Genomic DNA, 26,555 nt, shown 5'->3' with positions numbered 1-26,555 from the left:
TACCACCATCACCAAGGGCCCCATATGGGCTGGGGAAGAATGGTGCTAATTTCTGGAGCAATAACATCTGACCTCCCTGAAACATTTTACTCCTATCTGCTTTATTCTGTTGCCGTATAACACATTCCATTCCCGTACTCTGCATTATCCCATTCACTTACGGCTGGTGGGCTCACAGTTGGAAATGCTCCTTGATAGAAAATGTGTTATTTTTCTACAGTGATTTTTTATTTATTTGTTTGTTTATTGAGGGATTTTCCTTCCATACTGTGCTCTCTGGCCTTCCAGTCTCCCATCTCCAAGCCCTGCTCCTCCAAGCTACTCTGAAATAATGCTTCTAAACCCTCCCCTATATGTTCAAAGAAAACTTCAGCAACTCTATCCCTGGTGTACCTGGCCTCAGCTGATCTGCTGCTCTCTAGGGACCAGCTGAGATTTATGGCTCCCCTCAAGCTCCATAGTTACAAGCATCAGGTCTGTCTAACCAAACCTCTGTGATGCTTGGCTGTATGGAGAGTGGGGCATGCAGTGGAATCCAATCCATGCCCCTTTGCTGCCAAAGCTGGAGAAGAAGAGACAGGTGAAGACTGGGCCCAGAAGGGCAGGGAGACAAAGTATTTAGCCGCGGCAAAATGATTTCTAGGGTGCTGGATCAGCTGCAGCTCCCACCATAGTCAATGGATAATGTAGGTGCTCAGCATTTTCCTTCGATTTTTTCCCATCCATGTGCACAATAACTTTTATGTGCACTGAGACATGCAGATGTGCACCAACAGAAACAGATGTTGCTGACTAAGGACAGCTGTGGGTGCTCTGCCAATCATCTGGGTGGCATCTGAATTTTTCCTGGGTGGCTGCCCAAGTGCTCAGCTTATGGGGAACACTGATCCTGACTACGGATTTAGGTCCCTAACTGTAGCTACCTAAGCTTGAAAAACGTAGCCAAGCAGAACACATTCGGGCTGCACGTCAGTTGTATTTCATGAGAGATTATGCCATAATATATTGGTTAGTCGTTAAGGTGCCACTTGCTTTTGTTCTGGCTGCAAAGTTTTTGCATGAGAATAATTTTCTTGTGACATAGTCTGAATATGGCCTGTGTTTTACGATCCATGCCATACCATGATCTCACATGCCAAACAAAGTTCGGGCCTGTGGGTATGTGAAGGGAGATTTTTAAGGCACATATAAACACTTGAGTAAAAAACAGTAAAAAAGAGCCTTCTATATAAGCTCCAGAGTCAGTGTTGTTGTTGAAGATCTTATTTTTGGGCTCACTACAGCATGGGTAATTCTAGTCCATCAATGTAAACCCCCTACTGTTTTGGGTGGCTATCCTATACTTCCTTTTCTTCCTTTACTAAACTGTTTTCCAATGGTGGTGTGGTGCTAGTACAGCCTGACATAACCGTCATTACAGCCAGTTGGAGACTTATCCTGAAACAGTTGCTGTGTTTCACCTCCAAGAGGGATGAAATTTTCACACTGGTAGAAATGATCTCTACCTCTAATTTAAACAGCAATTTGTAAAATGCTTTGTGATCCTTAGGGAAGAAGGAAACTATCAGAACTGGAACAGCATCACAAATGCATTCATAAATATATATATATATATATATATATATATATATATATATATATGTAAACACATACACACACACACATTCTAAGTGCCTGCTGTTTAATACATTACAAATGTACCAATAAAAGTAAACCTTCAGCTTTTTATATAAAATGACAATTATAATACGTAAACTTCATTTGTGTGTGTGTGTGTGTGCGCTCTCACTTGAAAGTGTATTACACTCCAAGGGAACATGCTTGGCTCGTTGGGTATTTTATGAATATAAAGGAAGGCGGAGAAAAGGAAAGGCAATACTTTATAGTGCTATCTGAAAGATGCTTATGCCACAGAAAATACTATACTCTTTATAACAAGAGGGAATTAAAGACATAGGCGTGCGTCTCTGACACTAAGGATGCTTTATGTCAGTGTGATAGCAAAAACAACCCTTAAAGTGAGTGCAAATTGTATTTCTACATCCTTTAAGGCTCCTTTATGCTGGTAAGAGTGTCTTAAAGCTGAGTGCAAGTGAATAAGGCCACAATGTAGCCCTAACAACTGTCTTAGTCAGTGAAGGTGAATACTTCCAAGTATCAAGTTTTTTTTCAAATAATTGTTTTCTGGCTTGCAAATGTTAAAATGCCTTCTGAGAGCTACAGAAGCACTGGGGTGCAGGATCTATAGCTAAACACCATTTGTTGTTTGATTTAACTGTGCAGTACATCAGGAGTCAGCAATGTTTCTGAGGTGGAATGCCAAGATTAGACCTTTTGACCTCTTTGTACAGTCTGAGTGTCGGTGATACTTTTTGAAGTCCCTAATAGTCCTACTAGCAGTTTCATTAATAAATGATAAAGCTCTACGTCTTAACAGGTAGCATTAGCTGGTCTTTGGTTAAAACACATGTGGCATGGCTTTGAGCAAGCACCAAGCTGCATCGGGGGTGGGGGGGGAGGGGCAGGGCTGAGCTCCTGCCTCACATGCCCCCCAGTGAAAATCAGCTCACGTGCCACTCTTGGCACTCATGACAGTGGTTGCTGACTCCTGAAGCAGATGAAAAAACAAAACAAAGCCTCTGGGAGTCTAGCCAGACTTTGGTAATTGAACTGTGTTAATTCTTAAGAAGGCTTTTTTTATTTTGTTGTTTCTTCAATGGAGATTTTAAACCTACATATCATTTGCATGGGTAGATTACTCCTGATAAACTACTTTGGTGAGCTCTGGCATTTTCACTCCCTCACATTAGATTATGCATTGGAATGGAAGGAAACCAATTCGAACACAAAACCAAGGGGATGGCCAATGAAACTGAAAGGTGGCTAATTCACAACCAGGAAAATAATATTTTTTCATTCAACATATAATCAACTTATGGCTCTCCTTGTCCTACAACGCTGAGGCCAAATATAGAGCAAGATTTGAAGAGGGAATGAGTATTTATCTGGATAACAAGAATAACCACATTTTTAATACTTAATGTGAACCGAAAAAAAGGCTTGGACAGGATATTAAACCTCAGCATAAGCCATTCTCTAAATATTAGGGATCAGGATGAGACTTTAATGGGGACAGGCCACATTACCTCACATCTGTATGGGGGGATTCTGGCACCTTTCTATAAAACATCTGGCACTAGTCTCCCCTGGAGACAGGATTTTGCAATACAATACACAATTAGAAGTACTCTGGAGCCATATTTGTTTTGGTCTTTTCTCTACATCCATGTGGACTAGAAACTTAGGGTTTTAAAAAGGAAAACTCAGGTACTCCTGTGTTCCCCAAGAGATGGAGTTTGCAGAAACCGCCCCCCCACACGCACACATATCATACGATTCATGAGAAAATTGGTGCAAGCTGGCAATGTTGAACTGTGTTATTGAGTATTCTATTCCTCCAATTCTAAAGGTCTCAGGCATTAATATGTCATGGGTCTTTCAACACAAAGCTGGTGAGAGGGTCAGGATAGACTGAAGGCTGTATGGATGAAATTCCGTATGCTTACGAACATAAAAAGGGTCATAATGGGTCAGACCAAAGGCCCATCTAGCCCAGTATCCTGTCTTCCAACAGTGGCCAATGCCAGATGCGCTAGCAGGAGTGAACAGAATGGATAGTCACCAAAGTCATCCCTCTCCTGTTATCCATTTCCAACCTCTCTGACAAACAAAGGCTAGGGACACCATTCCTTCCCAACCTTGCTAACAGCCATTGATGGACCTAACATCCATGAATTTTATCTAATTCTCTTTGGAACCCTGTTAAAATCCTGGTCTTCACAGCATCCTCTGGCAGAGTTCGACAGGCCTATCATGCACTGCGTGAAGAAAATTTCCTTTGGTTAGTTTTCAACCTGCTACCTGTTAATTTCATTTGATGACCCATAGTTCTTATATAAATAACTTTTCCTTATCCACTTGTTTCACACTTCATGATTTTATAGACCTCTATCATCTCCCCATTTAGCCTCCTCTTTTCTAAGCTGAAAAGTCACCGTGTTTTTAATCTTCCTTCATATGGCACTCATTCCAAACCTCTAATTGTTTTTGTTGCCCTTTTCTGAACCTTTGCCACCGCCAATATATCTTTTCTGAGATGAATCAACCATATCTGTACACAGTGTTCAAGATGTGGGCATACCAGGGACTTATACAGAGGCAATAAGATATTCTCTGTCTTATTCTCTATCACTTTTTAAATGGTTCCTAACATTGTTTGTTTTTTGGCTCCTGCACATTGACTGGCTGTTCTCAGAAACAATCCACAATGATTCCAAGATCTCTCTCTTGCACAGTTCTAGCTAAATTAGTTCCTGTCATTTTGTATGTATAGTTGGGATTATTTTTTCCTATGTGCATTACTTTACATTTATCTGCATTAAATTTCATTTGCCACTTTGTTAGCCAATCCCTTAGTTTTCCGAAATCTTTTTGAAGCTCTTCACAGTCTGCTTTGTTCTTAAATATCTTGAGCAGTTTAGTATCTTCTATTTAGAAAACAAACTCTGTTAGCTGTTCATAAAAAACCACGCTCCCCAGTATCAATAAATCAGCAAACATAGTCTAAATAGCAGTGAGATCATCATCCTTATTCCGTTAATGTCAGGTGAAAATTTCTCTTTGATATCAACAGAAGGAGGATCAGACCCTAACTTTCTACAGCCTTAGCAATGATTTCTCTTTTTTTTTTCCTTTTCCTTTTTTAATCTGTTCCTAAAAATGCTTCCAGAAAAGAATGATATCCACAGGGGGGCAGACTCTTAAGAGTAAAGATAAATATGAAGAGAGTTTATTTTATATGTTTTGGATTTATGTAAAAAAATATCTTGCACAGTAAAAAGAACTTATACAAAATTGTTTCTCATAAATGGACAGCGCTGCTGGTTATAAAAAAGAATGATATCTTGTCCCAAACCAGGCAACCAAAAAAAGGCTATATGTAGAATATACTGAAGAATCTTGAACCACTAAAAAAGAGCTACGGTAGCATTTACTGTGACCTACACAACGTGAAGAATTTTTTACCCACCATAAAACGTGTTTGCATTAGAGAATTGTCCTTAAAAAATAATGAAAATGATGTTTGGGAAGAGTCTGTGCTTATGTTTAGATCTCCTCTTTGACCTTCATGATCACTCCTGAGAATACCTTAATCCTGGACTGTCCCCCAGCGTTGCCACTGGCAATCTGGAAAGGCAGATGGGCAGAAGTCCCAGAGGTGCAGTCTTGCATAAAACATTCAGTCTCCCTGTGTGGATGCTGGGAGTCCACCAGCTTCTCCAGTGTCTGGTTGAGTGACTCAACACTGTCTGCCAGCCTTTTATTCTGTTCCACTAAGTTCTCCAAGATGAGGTTCTGCTGTATCATGAGAGAGCTCTGCTGCTGGTACCAGGAGGACAAGAGGGTGCTTTGCTGGACATGGGCATCCATCAGCTGTTTCTCAAACTCTGAAACATCGTGCTTGCGCTTTGGATGGTGAGCAGTCTGGGATGATCGCCTCCTAGAGGAAGCCCGCTGCTGCCTCTGTGGGGAGGAAGGTGAAGAAGGAGAGGAAGCTGAAGTGTGCATTGCCCCACGCTGCTTTAACACAGCTGTCTCAGCTGGCATAGGCATTTCAAGAGTCCTCAAAGGCATCCATGCACAACCAGGCACTTCCTTCTCCTCATCTGTGGGAGATCAAAATATCAAAATGAGTTCTTTATGCTTCAGCAATATAGGAAGCAGCACCTTTGGTTACTACACTACAGGAAAGATGCATGCTCTGTTGGTGTACATGTGAGCTTAAAAAAGGGGTATTAGTTCGACTGTGTGCCTGTGAATGTCTCAATGGGTCTATGCTTTGTACTTGTGAACCAGAGGGAGATCTCTCTCTTTCTCTCTGTCTCTCTTTCTTGTGTAATTACTCCATCTGAAATGCTAGATGATAAGGTCCTGGGATGTTAAAATTCTGCAAGTCCCATAGGAGATGTCATGTTTTGCAGGATGAATTCCTTCCAATATTGACAAGCTCCTGTACCAGGAAACATCCCTGTCCTGAAAGATAGCGGTGAAACATAAGACTCCAGGGACAAAAAGCTGTTGTGTGAGAGGTTCTGCGTATTTGGATCTCAGATTTCATGTGCAGAGTCCTCTCTCGTCATAAGAGTGGCTAATGTTACTGTGGATATCACTCCACAGCTACCAAAGATGACCACATGGAAAAAAGGCTCTCTACACTGCCCTCCACTTTTCCATCAGCTTTCCCCAGTCTGCTAATGTGTGTGGATGGGATGAATGGTTTTGTTTAGGATTCTTTACCTGACTGAAGCTCCAGGATTATGTTAGGGCCATCACTGTGCATAACATCACCACCACCACCATCCTCCTCCTCTGCCACCACTCTGGCCTCAGTCTCTTTAGCAGCCTCCTCCTGCCGAATCAAAGAGCTTTTCAAAATCTTCACCAACACGGTATCAGGCCTGGGCTCCCATGCTGAGCGACTCATCTTCACCAGCTTCTCCTTGGTGCACCTCTTCATGTCATCCCATCTCCTCTGGAGGTCCCACGGGACCTGGCGACAGCACTGATCTTCCTGGCAATGCTACACCATATCCTGTCCCTCTGTGGCTGGCACAGGTAGACTCTGTCGCTCTCATAGAGTTGAGTATGATTTTTGGTCAGCTCTGCCACCAAAATCTCAAGCTCTATAGGAGAAAATTTCTCTTTCCTCTTCTGGGGGCCAGTGGCCATTGGATACCTTCTCCTCTTGCAGAAAAATAAATGAAACAGGAAGAAACAATTTGATGCTTGATTCTCATCTGGACCACTGCACAGTGAAACACTCTCATGAAATACACATGCTACGTTGATGCTGGTCAGTGCCTGCTCGTAGAGTGGGGCATCACGGGGCCAAGTAAATGGATATGTGGATGTGCTCACAATGGCAATGACTAACAAAGCGGTACACAAGGGGACAATGTTACTGGACTGTCCATGAAACAGAAAAGAGGAGACACAATGATAAAATCCTCAGCTGGTATAAACTGGTGTATCTCTATTGACTTCAATGGAATCATGCTGATTTACAACAGCTGAGGATCTGGCCCGTAGTCTTTAATGGATAGAAATAAGCTCTGGGTAAGAGCCTCCTCTCACTGGGCTGAGATAACTAAGGAGTAACTCCAATGAAGTCAAACACGTTTAGGTGTGGGGAACATAAGGCTCACTGTACAGTCTCAGACTCAGCTTCACAGGCAGCTGGAAGGCCCCATTTTAGTCTGGCAACAGATTTACAATGTCTTGAAGGGAGTTACTCCTGAATTACACAAAAGGAGACTCACCCTCCTAGAACATGACCCTGATCTCACTCACGCTTTTACAACACTTTAACTTTGACTCCACACGAGTTGCTCCTTATTTATGCCAATGACAGACATCAGAAGCAAGCCTAGAACATCTGCATGTTAGAGGGTTGACTGCTTAAAAAGGCAGGTGAACAGCATTAGATGGTAAGAACCATGCAAACAGGTGAAAAGAGATTTGGGGACAGATTCACTGCTAGAGCCTGGCAAGAGTAAAACTGCTGCATATCTGGTTTATCTCGCTGGTTATGCAGGGTTTGTAATAGTTTTGAGGCACTACAGTAACACAAAATACCGGGAACTATAGGACCATTACATCATTGTTTGCAGCTCCCTGCCAGTGTAGAATTATTGCCGGAGACCTGTCCTTCAGTTGCATAGTTGGGCTCCCTCCTTTGCATAAGCCTATAAATTTAGATGCTCCTCTGGAACCCCCACTAATGCATCTGACACGGAGGGTCTTTGCACACAAAAGCTCATGGTCCAAAACATCTGTTAGTCTATAAGATGCCACAGGACTTCTTGCTATAGTTGGAACTACAGTCAGCTAGTGCAACTCCATGGTATTAAAATGAGCAATGAGGGGGTGTAAACTGATCAGGGAATGGATACCACAGTAACTTAGATCAATGTGGCAGGCAGAGCAAAGGGGATGTAGAAAGAAAGCAATAAAAGAGTTCAAGATAAAGTGGGTGTAGGATGGGTAAGAAATATGGGATGAATTATCCACAATCTCCTTATTGGCTGCTTTTTTTGCTACAGCTTTTTCTTTGGCACTTTTGCATGTGAGTAACTCATTCTTAAAAAATAAGAAATTGCACCTCTCTTCTGACCAAACTACAGGTAACTTTGTTTGCAGCACCTCTTTATCACTGTTAAATCTGATCCATAGGGTGACAGACTTCCCTCTAGGAGACTGGAGTCTAGCTATGTAAATTTCTGGTCATTTGTAGGTTAAACAGCTCAATTTATGAGATTAAGGGCATGATCCCGCCTTAATTTATACATTGTGTAAATAAGCACAACTGCACTGAAGTTAATTTAATTTTCCCCTGTGTGAAACTTGTGCAAGTGACAGGAGAATGGGGCCCAAATGAATCACTGTTGATTTACGCTGGTTTAATTGAACCAAACTGTCTCTGGGTCTGTGAAAACTTCAAAAAAGAAACAATGTTCAAAAAAAAGAACACATGTAACCTATAAGGGTAGTATTTAAACTACTCCATTTTATTTTTAGAGTGTTACAACTACACCTAAATACTCACAGATTCTAATTTAATGAGTTACAGCTACTGCTTAAAAAGTAGGGAAAATATCAAATTTTCATTTTTAAACTTATCCCGATAGGAAATTACATTTGTCAGATTCTCAATAACAATCAGAGGGGAAAAATCCCCACCCCCTTTTTTTTTTTTAAGTATCACATAACATGAAAAAAAAAACAAAAGGGAGGTTGTTGGAAATGAAATAGTAACAGCAAAACTGTTATTATGAAGAATACATAAGACTTACACAGCATGCCGCATTTATCAAAGCACTGGAGAAATATTAGCTCACTGATCCTTACAAAAGCCTTCTTAGATAGGCGAGTATGTTTGTATAAATAAAGAAAAAAATCTTCATGCTGTAGGAGTCATCTTATGGAGTTCTGTAACACTGTTACATTATTAGGGTTGGTGGGTATTTTTTTAGAATCTGAATAATAGAATGTCCAGAAATATCACTGTCTGTTTTTACACCAGCTAGCAGAGGAACAATCAAGTCTCATGATTCAGGAGATGGGGCCATATGAAGAGATGACATGCCAAAGGCTTGCAGACAAACTGATGTTCTGATATGATGCGAGCAGAGGCTGGGTTTTAGTATTTGCCAAATAGCTTCAATTGCTTATTTAGGATGCTAACAATCACAAAGAGGAACCCAAATTAGGATCAAATCATACATCAGTGAAGTCATTGCAAAACTATCCTCTGATTTTAGTGCTTCAGGATCAGGATTTTAGTAAGGTTTTAGCAACACGTACCTGTTTTGCATCATCAGATGCTGCAGATGATGAAGTGAGTCTGTGCTCACGAAAGCTCATGCTCAAAACTCTTCTGTTAGTCTATAAGGTGCCACAGGACCCTTTGTTGCTGTTACAGATCCAGACTAACACAGCTACCCCTCTGATACTGATTTTAGTGGAGCTAGATTTAAGTTAGGCTTGTGTTTGTGAGGCCAGAATCAGATCCTTAAGCTTTCTAGATACTCCCTCTTAGGTAATTAGTACCGCAATGGCTGCCAAATTTGCCAGAGGCACTTTAATTAGCATAAGTGATCAAGACCTTTGTTTTCCATCTCATCTAACCAGCACCTTTCTCCAGAAGCAGAGCCCCTAATTCAGCGCTGGGACGCTGGTTCGGTACTGAGTTAGAGAGAAAGGGCTGAGTCCTATAATGAGTCACTGTTGCAATATGTTCTGTGCTTCTTGAAGATTCCCCATACAAAGGGTAGCAAATCTCAGCTCAGCTGAGTTTACAAGGCATGAAAAGATCAAACTATGGAGATATGATTGTATGGCCATGTTGTTAAAGCACAGAAAGACATATAGATAGATAGATAGATAGATATGGCATTTTTAGAGCACTAGCTCACAATTTGCTAGGAATTGACATAAAGTTAAGGTTGGCTTTTTTGTTCGTTTGTTTTAAGTAAAGGATTTCTATTAATATTTGAAATGATTTTAAGAACTGGGCCCTCCAAACTACAACTCAGAGCTGCCCAGTAAGTAAGTAAGTATGTAAATAAATAAACAAACTTTTGGCTGCTTGGGAAACAACTGCAACAGGCTGTAGTTTGTTGCTCAGAAAGATGTGTTGGCTGTGTAACCTCAGCTAATGAGTACTATTCCCGTACCTCCTGGGTATACCCAACAAGCAAATTAGGACTGGGGGCTTAGTTTATTGAGCATACATATTTATGTGGAAAACAGACACACATTCACCTCCGCATGTGGACATGTGCAACCCATATATTCACACATGTAGAAGACAACATAATGCATAAATTCTGAACTTATGTCAGCAGCTGGGACTCACAGGAGGTTCATGAGTGCTCGAGTTTGCCGTCAGCATGATAATATTGTCTACAATTCCCTTCAGGTCAATGGGCTGAGTCTACATATAATGAAGAACATCTGGTCTAATATTTTAAGCAAAGGATCACCCCTTACTGAGGAGATCATGACTTCCATATGGCCATGGCAACATACTTAACTTTGTTAAGCTGTTTCCTGCAGCTCTCTGGTTGGTTCGCTAGCATTGCTAAGTGTTCATGCCATGGTCACTCTTTACAAAAAGTTACGTTCCTAAATATGCAAACATGAGAAATTTAGTTCACATAAAACTATTACAGCCTGATGTTATTATGCCTATTATGTACCAGGCTGAGTTCACTCTTGGCCTTAGCTAACAGACTCTGCCTCCTTGACATGTCTGCCATACAATCTATACAGCACATTTCTCTCATGAGAACATAGAATCATATGGGCCAAACTATGTGATGAACAAACATGTCCTTGTAAGCATACAACTAGCCAGGATTAAATAATTAAGATGGGTAAACTAACACCTCCCTGCAGAAACATCTTCCCTGATTGTGTGAATGAAGAGAGATTTAGGTCCTGTTAGAATTGTCCTGCAAACCTGCACCTTACCACTCACAGGCATCCACCAGAAAGTCTCAAACCATCCATAGCCCAACAAATATTTGATCACACAGATCCATTGCTTAGAGGGAAAAAGAATGAGTTTAAATAAATGCTATGGCTCAGTTCTTGCTGGGGTTAAATTTCTGCATTCCCTCACATAATTTTTCACTTGGACTGCAGCTGACTTGTAAACCACTTCCAATGGTAAAAAACTATTTTGCAATGGGCTGTATTACGATACAACAAAACACATATACCGACGTAAGCAGCTTCAGAATGAACCACTCTCAAATCTGTAATCTTACCCAGCCTTTCATATGCAGCCACTGGAGCAGGCAGAAAAGAAAGAACATTTTGTATCGGAATCACCTGCACCAACCTATTTCTCACTGGGAGTTAAAGCTCAACTGAGTTTAATTGCAAAAGGCATTGTTCATGCCAAAATACCTTGCAGCTCACAGTATGTTGCTACAAAAAAGAAGCATAAGAGTAGGTAAGAACAGCAGACAAGGGCTGCGTCTACACGTGCACGCTACTTCGAAGTAGCGGCACCAACTTCGAAATAGCGCCCGTCGCGTCTACACGCGTCAGGTGCTATTTCGAAGTTAACTTCGACGTTAGGCGGCGAGACGTCGAAGTCGCTAACCTCATGAGGAGATAGGAATAGCGCCCTACTTCGACGTTCAACGTCGAAGTAGGGACCGTGTAGACGATCCGCGTCCCGCAACGTCGAAATTGCTGGGTCCTCCATGGCGGCCATCAGCTGGGGGGTTGAGAGATGCTGTCTCTCCAGCCCCTGCGGGGCTCTATGGTCACCGTGGGCAGCAGCCCTTAGCCCAGGGCTTCTGGCTGCTTCTGCGGCAGCTGGGGATCTATGCTGCAGGCACAGGGTCTGCAACCAGTTGTCAGCTCTGTGTATCTTGTGTTGTTTAGTGCAACTGTGTCTGGGAGGGGCCCTTTAAGGGAGCGGCTTGCTGTTGAGTCCGCCCTGTGACCCTGTCTGCAGCTGTGCCTGGCATCCCTATTTCGATGTGTGCTACTTTGACGTGTAGACGTTCCCTCGCTGCGCCTATTTCGATGTTGGGCTGAGCAACGTCGAAGTTGAACATCGACGTTGCTGGCCCTGGAGGACGTGTAGACGTTATTCATTGAAACAGACTATTTCGATGTCGCAACATCGAAATAAGCTATTTCGATGTTGGCTGCACGTGTAGACGTAGCCTTGGTGTTCCCTCCGTCGAGGATCCTCCCCAGCCCTCTAAATGCCGCCAATCATCTTTGCCACCTTGAACACCAGGGGCTGCGGGTCGGGTCTCCGCAGGTGCTGGGTGCTCTCCTTCCTCCGAGAGGGGGGATACTCGGTCACCTTCTTACAGGAGACCCACACTACTCTGGCCGCCGAAGCCAGCTGGCGGCTCGAGTGGGGAGGCGGGGTCCATCTTAGTCACCTCTCGGCCCATCGGGCTGGGGTAGCAACCCTGTTCTCCCCAGACCTACAGCCCGAGGTGCTAGGGAGCATCGAAGTTGTGCCAGGCTGCCTGCTGTATCTCCGGATATGGATGGAGGGGCTGCCTCTCCACCTCATCAGTGTTTACGCCCCAACATCCGGCCCGGAGAGAACATCCTTCTTCTGGCAGGTGGCGGCCTTCCTTGACTCCATCAATCCTCGCGAGTGCCTGGTCCTCGGCGGGGATTTTAACTGCACCCTCGAGAAGCGGGACCATACGGGGACAGAGCAGTGCCAGGCCGCTGAGGACGTCCTCAGGGAGCTCATCAATCATCGCTCCCTGGTGGATGTCTGGCACAGCCACCACCCGGACGAGGACACCGTGTTCACCTATGTCCAGGTGGTGGGCCACAAATCCATGCACTCCCGGTTGGACCGCATCTACATCTCCCAGCAACATCTGTCTCAGGCCTACTCCTCCAGCGTGTGGCCGGCCCCTTTCTCGGACCACCACCTGGTGGCCGTGAAGGCTTCCCTCTCTCCGGGGAAGTGGGGGTCAGCCTACTGGCACTTCAACAACAGCCTGCTGGGGGATGTGGGCTTCGTGGCGTCCTTCCGGGAGGTCTAGCTGGCCTGGCGTGGGCAACGGCACGCCTTTCCCTCGGCGCGGTGGTGGTAGGATCTGGGAAAGGTGCGCACGCGGCTCTTTTGCCGCAACTATGCCCAGGGGGCCAGCCAGTGGTGGGATGCGTTGATAGGACAGCTGGAGCGGGAGGTTCTTGAGGTGGAGAGGTGCCTGGCCTCCAGCCCCAGAGATCCATCCCTCTGCGGCACATACCGGGAGAAGCGGGACGAGCTCGGGGCCCTCAATGCCCTTCGGCCACAGGGGGCCTTTGTGAGGTCGTAGATCCAGCTCCTCCGGGAGATGGACCGCGGCTCCCGCTTCTTCTATGCCCTGGAGAAAAAGAGGGGTGCCAAGAAACATATCCTCTGCCTCCTTGCGGAGGACGGCACCCCCCTTACGGATCCGGTGGAGATGCGCGAGAGGGCTCGTGCCTTCTACGCCACCCTTTAATTGGTGTGGAGAAAGTGAACAAGAAAAAGTTTCTTACTTGTTCTTGTAATGTCAGAACTACAGGACACCAAATGAAATTAATGAGCAGTAGGTTTAAAACAAATAGAAGAAAGTTCTTCTTCCCACAGCGCATAGTCAGCCTGTGGAACTCCTAGCCAGAGGAGGCTGTGAAGGCTAGGACTATAACAGGGTTTAAAGAAGAGCTAGATAAACTCATGAAGGTTAGGTCCATTAATGGCTATTAGCCAGGATAGGTAAGGAATGGTGTCCTTCGCCTCTTGTTTGTCAGACGCTGGAGATGGATAGCAGGAGAGAGATTGCTTGATTGTTGCCTGTTCAGTTCACTCCCTCTGGGGCACCTGGCATTGGCCACTGTCGGCAGACAGGACACTGGGCTGGATGGACCTCTGGTCTGACCCAGTCTGGATGTTCATATGTTCTTATTGTTAAGAATCTTAGTATGACGATAGCTGTAACTTGTGCATAGGCCTTTAGAGGTTTTCCATTTGCTTGGGTAATCATAACTTTAACGGTATCTTTAATGAAACTGATCAAACAGTCTACACTGTGTACTTGCAACGTATGTGTATGTCTTTATGTGTTCCTAGAGACTCTAAATCTGATGCAAGTAGCAGAGGTGACTTTCACTGTGATGACCCTGAAGCTGTAGCCATTGGAGCTGAGCCCACAGCGGTGTACTACATGACTAAATTCACATTACATACAATGAAAGGCTAGAAAGGACTCAGGTACGTAAGTGGGGACACAGACTTTAGGACATGACCATGGCCATCCTGAAAAGATGGATTTTGATGTGCATGGAACAAACAAATGGGGTGAGGGATGGGACCAATGCAAATGAACAGCCTACTCAAAGCAGCTGTGTCCATGGCGCAAAAGGTGCCCACCCTTAAAAAAAATGGTAGGGGTGAGTTGAGAAATGTCCAGAATTGGTAGAGGAGAGGGAAGAGGTGGGGTTATTGAGGAGTGATGAGTTGGCAGAAGGAGAAGAGAGGAGGTCAAGTGAATGAGACACAAAAGTAACAAAGAGCCTGGAGAAGTGGGAGATAAGTTGTGGATGCTTATAGAAGTGGGGCGGCGGGACATTTTTTTGAAGGGGGCTGGTCAGTGTTAGTGTGTACATGGCAGTAATGCCACATCTTGGAGAACAGAAGTTATCTTTGGAAGAACATTCAATGGAGCATCTTTAGTAGAATGCAGTGGGGTGCAGTTAGAATAAAAACACACAAAGCAACACATTAATGCATTAGTGATTCAGTACATTTTGAGATGTATTTATTTGTGAGGGGACTGTCATGAACTGGAAGCAGGGGAACTTGGATTGGTAGGAAAGATTTGCTCCCACTTCTGGAGTTAGGGGTTCAAACAAAGGCTTAACAGTAAAGCTACAAAAAATCACAGTTTCAGTGTAATTTGCTCACAACAGGGATTTCAAACTTCATTACACAGCAAGCCCCCACCCCCAATAACAAAAATTAGTGCACAATCCCAGGAGGCAGAACCAAAGCCTGGGCCTGCCCGAACCTCACCACCTCAGAGGCGGAGGTGAAAGTCCAAGCCCCACTGCTACGGCAGGGGGGCAATATTGAAGCTCACTGGCTTCAGCCTCAGGCAGGGGGCCTGTAACCTAAGACCTGCCCTCCAGAGCTGAAGTCGCTGGGCTTTGACTTTGAGAAGTGGGCCTTGGACTTCAGCCCTGGGCCCCAGCAAAGCCAGTTTTGGTGACCCCATTAAAATATGGTTGCAACCCACTTTGGGGTCCTGACCCAGGGGTCAAGCACTGCTGGCTCAACACATTTGCAATGTTTTGAGTCTGTGTCAAAACTTTTTATTTTGCTCCCATGACATTCATAAACAGGAGCCAGCTCAGAGCAGTTTTAAAATCTCCCAAATAAAACATTCAATCAGAGGTAATTACTAAAACGAGAAACACATTCAGCCACACTCATTCTCCAGATACACATCTAAGCAATAACTCAAAAGAAATTCCAGTTACCACTTGTCTGCCTTCACATCTCAGTGAGGATTGTGACCTGCAAGCACTCCAGTTCTTGTGTTCTCAAGAGACAATGTAATCATGCTCTGTGGTTCTGTTATATTTGCACTGCATTGCAACAATGATGTGGCATCAATTTCCGGTGACTTCTTAGCATATCACAGTGCAGTCTCGTGGATTAAAAGGCATCACGGCATTACATTATTGCAGTATGCACAACATAAATTTGGGACGATTTATGTGCTGTGTAAGTAAGAGTCCAAGGACAAATCTATAGCACTCAAGATGGCCTTATCAATGTCAGAACAATAGGGCCCCTCATTGGAACACAAGGAGCTTTAAATTGCTTTTCGAGGTGTAAAATGACAAAGGGCTTCAAGAAACCGAGACGATAAAACTGGAGCTAAAAACAAAGGAGTGGAATTTTTTTATCTCCTCTTCTCTACCCCAGTTTGAGGAAAAAAATGAGAGTATGAAGAGGAAAACAAAACCAAACCCCTGAAATGAGCTAATTTTTCATATGCTGAAGCCAGCCCTCCAATGGTGGTCTCCAGATCCACTGAGAGATACGTCTATCCCAAATGGTCTCATAAGATACCGACCACTCCTGTCAAGTAAAGCCAGTGGTAGGACAGTGCATTGGAATATAATTTCTGGCCCACACCAGCTTCAGTTTCCTAATACTCATGAAGATGGGGAAAGCTAGCTTCTGGTGATCACAAGTGGAGTCAGGGGATCTCAGGTGGAAATGTGCCTTCATGCTGTCTTCATGATAATGACTAATACTTATGACACCCTCAGCACTTATCTCCTCGTTTTTCTTCAGATAGTGACAGTATTCAATGACCTAGACTGTCCTCTAGTCATCCCATGGAAAAAAAAAAAATTAAGGCAACTAGTAATTAGCACATCATAAAAAGAAATGGAATGAATCATAGAACTGTGGAACTGGAAAGAACCATGAGAGATGTTTTGTGTACGTGTGTGTGTGACAAGTCATGTGTTCTAAACCTTTTAATAATTTTTGCTGTTCTTTGAAGTTTCTCCAGGTTGTCCATATCTCTCCTGAAATGTGGTGGACACAATACTTCAGTGGAGATCTAATCAGTGCAGATTCGAGCAGAAGAATTACTTCGCTGGTCTTATTTATGCTACTCCTCTGTTGGGGGGGTGGGGCTTGCATGGCCCTGTCTCGACCAAAGTACAAACCAAGTGACAAGGCAAGGTTAGGCCTGGGTTAAGTCTGGTGCAGTATGCACACGCAGATAAGACCTAAAGCAGGAGTGCAAAACTTGCTTCCTGTGTTTAAGGCGGTCGGGCTGAGTGTGACCACAAGCAGTGCAAAACAACGTGCTGTGGTGGAAATTTCCAGTCAGATAAATTTAAAAGTTCACCAACCATAAAATGGTTAGCCACAAAAAGGGTAAACAGCTTAAGAAAACTGCACAGTAAAGGTAGTGTAAAATAGTCTGGGGAGTAAGGAATTGGGGTAGCTATGTACAATCATAGTCATGAGCAAGTTGAGTTCAGTATGTATAGATAGAAGTGAGGTGATCATCTTCTAGGTATTTGCAAACTTACTGCTTAAATATTTGCTCCAGTATCTTTCCAGGTACTGAAGTTAAGCTGATTGTTCTGTAATACCCTGAGTGGTCCTTATTTTATTTTTTATAGATGGGCAATATATTTACCCTTTTCAGCCCTCTGAAACTCTCCCATCTTCCAAGACTTTTTGTGTGTCATCACAAATTGTTCAGCCAACTCCTCAGTCAGCTCCTAGAGTATTCTAGAATGTATTTCATCAGGCCCTTGTCATTGAACACATCTAATCTCAGTAAATTTTAACTTGTTTTTTCTCTATTTTAGCCTTTGATCCTTCTGTATTTTCACTAGCATTCACTATGTTAGACATCCAATTGCTATGAGCCTTTTGTTGAAAACTCAGATAAATAGCTCATTAAGTATGTCTGCTATTTCCATATTTTCTTATATTGTCCTCACTACCCCCTGTCCCTCCTGAGTAATAAGCCTACCCTGCCCTTGATCTTCCACTTGCTTCTAATGTATTTCTACAATGTTTTCTCATTGCCCTTTAGGTCTCTAGAATCACAGAATCATAGAAATACAGGGCTGTAAGGGACATTGAGAAATCAAGTCCAGAACCCCTGGGCAATGGCAGGATTAAGTAAATTTAGAACATCCCTGAGAGGTCCAACTTGTTTTTAAAATCATCCAGTGATGGGGATCCATGACCTCCCTTGGAAGGTATTCCTGATCTTACCTACCCTAAGAGTTAAAGGTTTTTTTTTTTCCCTAATATCTAACCTAAATCATTTTTGATGCACATTAAGTCCAGTTCTTCTTGTCCTACCTTCAGTTGACATGGAGAATATTTGATCATCTTCTTCTTTGTAACAGCCCAGAACATATTTGACGACAGTTATCAAGTACCCGTAAGTCTTCTTTCCTCAAGACTAAATATGACCAGTTTTTTTTTAAACTTTCCTGATAGGTCATTTCTTTAAAAGCTTTAATCATTTCTGTTGCTCTCATCTGGACTCTTTCCAATTTGTTGACATCTTTCCTGAATCGTGTAAACCAGAACTAGACACAATTCACTAGCAGAGGCTTCGCTGATGCTGATTAGAGAAGGCCAATTACCTCTTCTCTTACATACACCTCTCTTGTTGATACACCCCAGAATCATATTACCCTTGTCTGCAGATGCACCATCTTGACAACTCACTATGAAACCAAAGCCGGTCCAACGCTGAGCGCACAATTATAATAATTAACTTGGTTATGCCTCTGGAGTCCTCTTTCACCCATAATATCATGGTATGCAGAAACTCTTTCATCACTTCTTTTGTTTATAATTCAGGTACAGCACGCCAGATCCCATCTGGTGTAAATCAGAAATCAACAGAGCTAAACAGATTTACAGCAGCAACCAAGGATCCTATACTATTAAGGTATTACTTTTCTTCCTTTAACACCTGGATAGGTACAGGCAGCATCTGTATTAATCTGTGTTTCTAAGGTAGTTATACAGGACCCCATCACCATAATATCTGACCACTTCAAAATCTTTAAAATATTAATCACCACAATATGAGGTAGGAAAGTGCTTTTCATCTTGCTTTAAATCTGGAGAACCGAGAAATAGAGAGGCTAAAACTGAGATTAGTAAAGGTATTTATGAGTTGCTGCGCTCAACATTATAATACCCAACTGATTTAGGAGCTTAAATCCAGTTCTCTGTAAGGATTTAGGTAATGCATAAAGACTTTAAAAATCTGGGTTTAAATGACTTGTCCAAAGGCTCTGAGAAAAAAATCTGTTGGGGAACTAGGCCTTGAATCTACACTTCCCATATCTTAAGTCAGTATCCTGGCCATGAGACCATCTAGTCCTTTCTGCTACTAAAATGACACATTATCATTCAGAGGAGTAGCCATGTTAATCTATCTGCAAAAACAATGAAAAGTCTTGTAGCACCTTATAGATTAATAGATATTTTGAGAGCATAAGGTTTTGTGGGCAAAGACCTGCTTCAGATGATGAAGCATATCTTTGCCCACGAAAGCTTATGCTCCAAAATATCTGTTAGTCTATAAGGTGCCACAGGACTTCTTGTTGTTTTTATTATCATTCATGTACACTTACACATACAATGCTGTGCCAATATGTATACACACGTGAAGCAGCCTCCAAGTCTCCAAGCACAAACTCAAGCAGGACAGGCAGCAATACCACTGAAGACAATCCACAGTGTATTACTTGCATGGGTTTTATGTAATGAGAACATTCCAGCTTGTTTTCTGCAGATAGATAAGACTGGAGCGTGGAAAGTGGGAGTTACAGCAAAGAATCAAAATTCTGCAGTCAGCATAGACTGAGAAAGACAGTTGCAAAAGTACTAGGCAAAGCCGCTCAGCAGGAGGGTGCTTGTACTTGTTTGGAACCTAAATGCCTTGTTTTGTAAGAAAACAAAGCAGCAAAATGATTAGTAACAGAGAGAAAGCCATGCATACTATCAAAACAAAAAGGCAGCAAAAATGTAGCACTTTAAAGACTAACAAAATTATTTATTCTGTGATGAGGTTTTGTGGAACAGACCCACTTCTTCAGATCAATTTCATTTCCGATACAGACAGATATATGTAAGTACAGAGGGCCAAAAAGAAAAAAAAAAAAGCAATAAAAACTGACAACTCAAATAGGGTAGAAGGAAGTGGGTGAGAGATAGGGGGGTGTTAATTGTCCTGTGGGACTGACTGAGATAATTAGGAGCATCAAAGGAAGGGAAGCAGTCCTTGTAATGCGTGAAGTAGTTGATGTCTCTGTTCATACCATATGTTAATGTGTCAAATTTGAATATTAACAGAGAGGAAGCCCTGCTAGTCTATACACTATCAAAACAAAAAGCAGTCAAGTAGCACTTTAAAGACTAGCAAAATAGTTTATTAGGTGAGCTTTTGTGGGACAGACCCACTTCTTCAGACCATGATGGTCTGAAGAAGTGGGTCTGTCCCACGAAAGCTCACCTAATAAACTATTTTGCTAGTCTTTAAAGTGCTACTTGACTGCTTTTTGTTTTAAATTTGAATATGTACTCTAACTCGCAAATCTCTCACTCTAATCTCTTGTTAAATTCTCTGTGTTGCAGGACATAAATTCTCAGAAAGCTCATCACCAAACAAATCATTTTGTTAGTCTTTAAAGTGCTACATTTCTGCTGCTTTGTTTTGTTGGAGTACAGGCTAACCGGGCTACCTCTTTGTTTTGTAAGAGTTAAAGCAAAGCCATTTACTTATGCTTTGTTATGTTAATATTTGGGTTGCTGTCAGCCATTCTTGCTGCATTGTTGAAGCTACTGTATACTCTGCTTGAACACTGTACTAACTAAGGGGTACTTTAACTTTATTCCGAAAAGAGAAATCCCTCAAATGTTTCAACACATTCATATAGAATGTAAAGAAGAGATACAGAACAAATGCATGTAAGTCAGCCTGCATTTATACTCACTATGCCATAGGGTATGGGTAATAGCAATTATACAATGGCAAACTGACAGTTTAATAAAACAAGAGAACTACTGAGAGATGCAGCTTAGAAGAGGGCAAAGAATGCTAATGGTTTAAAAGTAACAAAGAGGAAGCCGTGCTAGTCTATATACTATCAAAACAAAAAAGCAGTCAAGTAGCACTTTAAAGACTAGCAAAATGGTTTATTAGGTGAGCTTTTGTGGGACAGACCCACTTCTTCAGACCATAGCCAGACCAGAACAGACTCAATATTTAAGGCACAGAGAACCAAAAACAGTAAGCAAGGAGGACAAATCAGAAAAAGATAATCAAGGTGAGCAAATCAGAGAGTGGAAGGGTGGGGGGGAAGGTCAAGAATTAGATTGAGCCAAAAGGTGTGACATTCCAACCAGTGCTAAAAGCTCATCAATTTCCCTCAATTATTTACAAACATCCTTTCTTTTCTGGGATAGTAACAGAGAGATAATCGTGCTAGTCTATATACTATCAAAACAAAAAAGCAGTCCAGTAGCACTTTAAAGACTAACAAAATAATTTATTTGGTGATGAGCTTTCGTGGGACAGACCCACTTCTTCAGATCGTAGCCATATCAGAGTCTGTTCTGCTATGGCTATGATCTGAAGAAGTGGGTCTGTTCCATGAAAGCTCATCACCTAATAAATTATTTTGTTAGTCTGTAAAGTGCTACTGGACTGCTTTTTTCTTTTCTTGGGGGTCACAAGTAGGACATCTTCTCCGGCACCATAGAATCTCAGTGCTTAAAACGGGGTTAGCTTTGCCTAGCATTGTCCACACTGAGGAAGCGGGTCTTTGCCCACGAAAGCTTCTACTCCAAAATATCTGTTAGTCTATAAAGGTGACATAGGACTTCTTATTGTTCTCGAAGATACAGACTAATACGACTACCTCTCTGATACAGGATGTTCTGTTCACTATGCTATGAACTTGAGAGACCCAGAATGCAGACTTTACACAGATCTACAAGACAGGGAAATTCTGCTAAGCAGAGTTCAGTAATCTGGGACTGTTTGTTCATGTGGTGTAATACATGAGCAGAGCCAATTTATTTCTATAACAAACTTAAAAATACTTTATTACCTGAGAAATTTGTGCATTATGTGCACTTCTGCCCCACACATATATTAAATGTTCCCCCTGTATATATTTAGGTCATGCCAATGTTCCACAGAAATGCCTTGTGCCTGAACAGACAGTATTATTAAGATCCTAATCAGCTACAGTACCTATGATCAGGGCAGACTTTAAAAATCACACTACTTAAATCTCCTGTGAATAGAATCTCAAGGAGTTTTGCTAAAATCTTCAGAATTATGCCCTGTATTAGTTAGCAAGGAGAAGGTTCTGGTTATTCAAATATATCTAAGCTAGCCTTTTGGATACAAGCAACAAACCTGTAGCTTTAATACATTTATGTTTTAGGGGAAAAAAAAGTTAACTTCAAGCACTTTTCGGTCAGTCTAATCAAATGTAACCAATAATGCAGCTTTAATGCATTTGAGATTTTCCCCCTTTGTCTTCATACCTACACGTATTGAGCTCAAAAAGTCAATCTGTTCCTTTGGTCCACCTATTTTCAAACAAGATTAACTTTTTTGTATGTAATTTACTCTTGCTCTGATGAAAATAAGGAAAATTGCCTTAAAAAGTGCTGAATACCACCATTTCCTTATCCATTATTTACCAACTGCATCTTGCCTGCTGGCAATGCTTTTGTTTTTGGTAAGCACTGTTACTTGATTATAGAGAAACATTCCAGTAAGAAGAACATATATGCTTAAATGATGCACTTTTTATGCCATCTTTCCAAGAACAACAGTAGCTAATTGCTCAGCTTCCTAGTGGGAAATGTCTCTTTAATATGCAGATCTCTAAATGACTACTACAATCCACGTTGCCAGCGACAGTCATTTAATCATATGAAAGAGTTTAGCTTTCACTTAGACTACTCTTTATTATACTTCCAGGTAGTGCAAGAACACAGCAGAGCTTATGCCATGTGCTGATGGAAATAAAGCAGCTTCCTACTGCTGTATTTTAAATAATGTTACTGAATGTATCTACAGGGTTTTTAGACCAACTTACTTGGTGCTGACTGGCTTTAGCCAACTGCTCATTGGCTGACTCTACATTAGAAGATGCAGTCTCAATGTTGGCTTCAATACTATCTGTAAATTAAGATAACAGAAGGCAGTTACATGCTGGAAAGCTAAAGGAATAATTCACTCCAAAAGAGTGGTACAAGTAAACATCCCCCATGTAAGTAAAAGTAAAGTGCCCCCCCATGTGACTCTGCCCTGCCCCCTGAGCCCAGGACCCTTGAGTTCTTCCCCTTCACTCCCCATCCCGCATTGCTTGGGAGGAGGAGCACCTGGGATTGGAAGAGCAGCTGGAGGAGCTGCTGGCAGTTCCGCTGTCTTCCCCATTTCCCCTCCCAACAGGGAAGGATAGAGCAGAACTCTCAGCACTGCCCCTGCTCCTCCATGCAGCCATCTCACCTGTGTTTGGGGTTGGGAGGCGGGCCTCGGAGCTCTGCTCCTACCCCTAGAGGGAGGAGCAGTGGGGAAAGGAGCAAGATGCCGGCAGCCTGCTGCCTCCCTCCCCTAGCGCAGCCCTAGACACATAGACACAGCAGCCAAAGGAGAGGCTGGGAATGGCCTGCAGAGAATCTTTCAAGTTCACCTTAATGGCTAAAGATGACTTGGCAGCATGATGTACCAGATTGTACCAGCCCACCTCCACCACTGCAATGAGTGACGCAACAATTCAATGGTGGGCGTGAACCCAGAGGAAAGGTCACATTTTTGTTTGTTTGTTTGTTGCGGGAATAAAGTCTGACTCCTTTCTCCTGTTTTTAGTACTAGCAGAACATAATGGCACAAAATCACTCACACGAAAATTCCAAACCACAACTATCTAGTGGTACCTCTGATTTGTCTTCTCTTGGACACTGCCAACTCAGCTCGCAGTGCCCTGGCATTTCAGGGGCCCATAGCAGTAGACTATCATACAGAGAATGGAAAGAACTGTTTCCTTTCCGTTTGCAAAGAAAGAGTTTGGGCAGAAGGAGCAGAGTGATGCCTGAGTGGGCTCTTTAGGTCTGGCTAAACTGTATGGCGCGGAGAATGTCCCTTTCTCTTTACATCTGTATAGATGTGCAAACTTGATCAGAGCTTGGTAAATAGCAATTAAGATATATGAACAGCTTCCGTGGCTGTACTTATGAACATATCTATACTTGGAAATTACATTTTGCTAGACTAGAGCACAACGCTGAGGAGCCGGGATAAACAATGTGATGTTTATACATGACTTAGCACATAGCAGAGACAGGGAATTTCAGGTGTAATGTCTTTGCAGTGAGTCACAGTTAGCCCTAAGGTTGATGAATCCTGGTCACATGACACCTGAGGCACATTGTGTATATGTAATCCCCAACAGGCAGACTTGAAGCTGGGACCTCTGGAGCTTTGTGCAGGATCCTCTACACTTTGAGTTAATAGCCAGGTGGCTCTCAGCTAAGGCTGTAGAGGAGGAGACTCAGTCTGTCTCTCTGTAAGTGGTCTAAATGCCACTACATGGAACAGTGAACCACACCTCTAGGTGTGTGGGTTACACATATGCTAAGACTATCCTGACCTGCTTGGAAAATGAGTGCTGTTCCATGGACATCAACGGAATGACAACTGTGTGCAGGAGTTGACAATCTGATCCTAACAGTCTAATGTTCTACAGTAACAGAGAGGAAGCCGTGCTAGTCTATACACTATCAAAACAAAAAGCAGTCAAGTAGCACTTTAAAGACTAGCAAAATAGTTTATTAGGTGAGCTTTCGTGGGACAGACCCACTGTCTGAAGAAGTGGGTCTGTCCCACGAAAGCTCACCTAATAAACTATTTTGCTAGTCTTTAAAGTGCTACTTGATGGCTTTTTGTTTTGATAGTCTAATGTTCTGTTACCTTAACTCCACAAGGACATGCTTTAGTATGATCTCCCAGTGTAGACAAGGCCAGGGAGTTACACACATGTACCTGGAGTGGAGAGTGGGGACATGACGAAAGGTAAATGAACTATGTCTACACAGCAGCTTTATTCTGAAAATAAAGTGATTCCACACGAGATATTCCAGAATAATTTATTTTGAAATAATGCTGCTACATACAAAATGCATTTCAAAATAGCCCTCAGGTATTTCAAAAAAGAGCATCTATACACAACAGAGCCTATTTTAAAATACAGACATTGGATGCACTGGCTACATCTACACTAGCACACTACGTCAAAGTAGCTGATTTCGACATAAGAACATAGAAATAGGTTACTTTGACACGTATCGTCTACACATCCTCCAGGGCTCGTGCCATCGACATTCAGTGTTGAAGTAGCGACGGAGAACGGCAAAAGGAGCCGCCCCAGAAGGAAATGCAGAGCATCCACACATACAAGCGCTCCCTGTCAAAATAAGGGGCCAGCAAAGCCCCAAGCCGCTCCCTTAAAGGGCCCCTCCCAGACACACTCGGCCTGCATGAGATCCACAGAGCCAACAACCAGTTACAGACCCCGTGCACGCAGCATGGACCCCCAGCTGCAGCAGCACCCAGAAGCCCTGGGCTAAGGGCTGCTGCACGCAGCAACCAGCGAGTCCCGCAGGGGCTGGACAGAGCGTCTCTCAACCCCTCAGCTGATGGCCACCATGCAGGACCCTACTATTTCAATGTAGAGGGACGCAGATCATCTATACACATCCTACTTCAATGTTGAACGTCGAAGTAGGGCGCTATTCCCATCTTCAGACAGGAATAGCAATTTTGACAACTCATTGCCTAACATCAAATTCAACATGGAAATAGCTCACGGCACGTGTAGACATGATAGCTGCGTCTACACGTGCACGCTACTTCGAAGTAGCGGCAGTAACTTCGAAATAGCGCCCGTCACGTCTACACGTGTTGGGCGCTATTTCGAAGTTGAAATCGACGTTAGGCGGCGAGACGTCGAAGTCGCTAACCCCATGAGGGGATGGGAATAGCGCCCTACTTCGACGTTCAACATCGAAGTAGGGACGTGTAGACGATCCGCGTCCCGCAACGTCGAAATTGCTGGGTCCTCCATGGCGGCCATCAGCTGGGGGGTTGAGAGATACTCTCTCTCCAGCCCTTGCGGGGCTCTGTGGTCACCGTGGGCAGCAGCCCTTAGCCCAGGGCTTCTGGCTGCTGCTGCTGCAGCTGGGGGTCCGTGCTGCATATACAGGGTCTGCAACTAGTTGTTGGCTCTGTGTATCTTGCACTGTTTAATGAAAGTGTGTCTGGGAGGGGCCCTTTAAGGGAGCGACTTGCTGTTGAGTCCGCCCCGTGACCCTGTCTGCAGCTGTGCCTGGCTCCCTTATTTCGATGTGTGCTACTTTGGCGTGTAGACGTTCCCTCGCTGTGCCTATTTCGATGTTGGGCTGAGCAACGTCGAAGTTGAACATCGACGTTGCCAGCCCTGGAGGACGTGTAGACGTTATTCATCGAAATAGCCTATTTCGATGTCGCAACATCGAAATAAACTATTTCGAAGTTGGGTGCACGTGTAGACGTAGCCGATGTGTGCTATTTCAACGTTGTGCCAGCTACTTTGAAGAAGCCAGCTAGTGTACACACACCCACTATGGCTTATTTCGAAATCGATGCTATTTTCTGTCTACACAGCCCCTATTTCAAAACAACAAGAAGTCATGTGGCACCTTCTAGACTAACAGATGTTTTGGAGCATAAGCTTTTGTGGGCAAAGACCCGCTTCTTCAGATTCATGAGATGGGCAGGGGGTAGCGGTTTCAGAGGAAGATTTAAAGAAGGGGGTCTCAGTAAAGGGGAGGGCCA

At 43.2% G+C, this 26,555-nt stretch overlaps 1 protein-coding gene across 3 annotated transcripts in view; it reads right to left on the bottom strand.

The window, feature by feature from the left end:
* Positions 1–26,555, bottom strand: part of TSNARE1 (t-SNARE domain containing 1) — a 751,229-nt gene that overhangs the window by 199,403 nt on the left and 525,271 nt on the right. For 2 of the 3 annotated variants that reach the window (XM_074986589.1, XM_074986590.1), the window contains exon 13: positions 22,780–22,862. In XM_074986589.1, coding sequence (XP_074842690.1) covers positions 22,780–22,862 — 83 coding nt within the window. Of the gene's footprint in view, positions 1–4,910; positions 5,584–22,779; positions 22,863–26,555 lie in introns of those variants that run through there. The other variant, XM_074986588.1, reaches the window with a different exon arrangement.

Source organism: Carettochelys insculpta, chromosome 2 (assembly GCF_033958435.1).
Source record: "Carettochelys insculpta isolate YL-2023 chromosome 2, ASM3395843v1, whole genome shotgun sequence".
Classification (NCBI taxonomy): domain Eukaryota; kingdom Metazoa; phylum Chordata; order Testudines; family Carettochelyidae; genus Carettochelys; species Carettochelys insculpta.
This window is presented reverse-complemented; position numbering and strand designations above follow the sequence as displayed.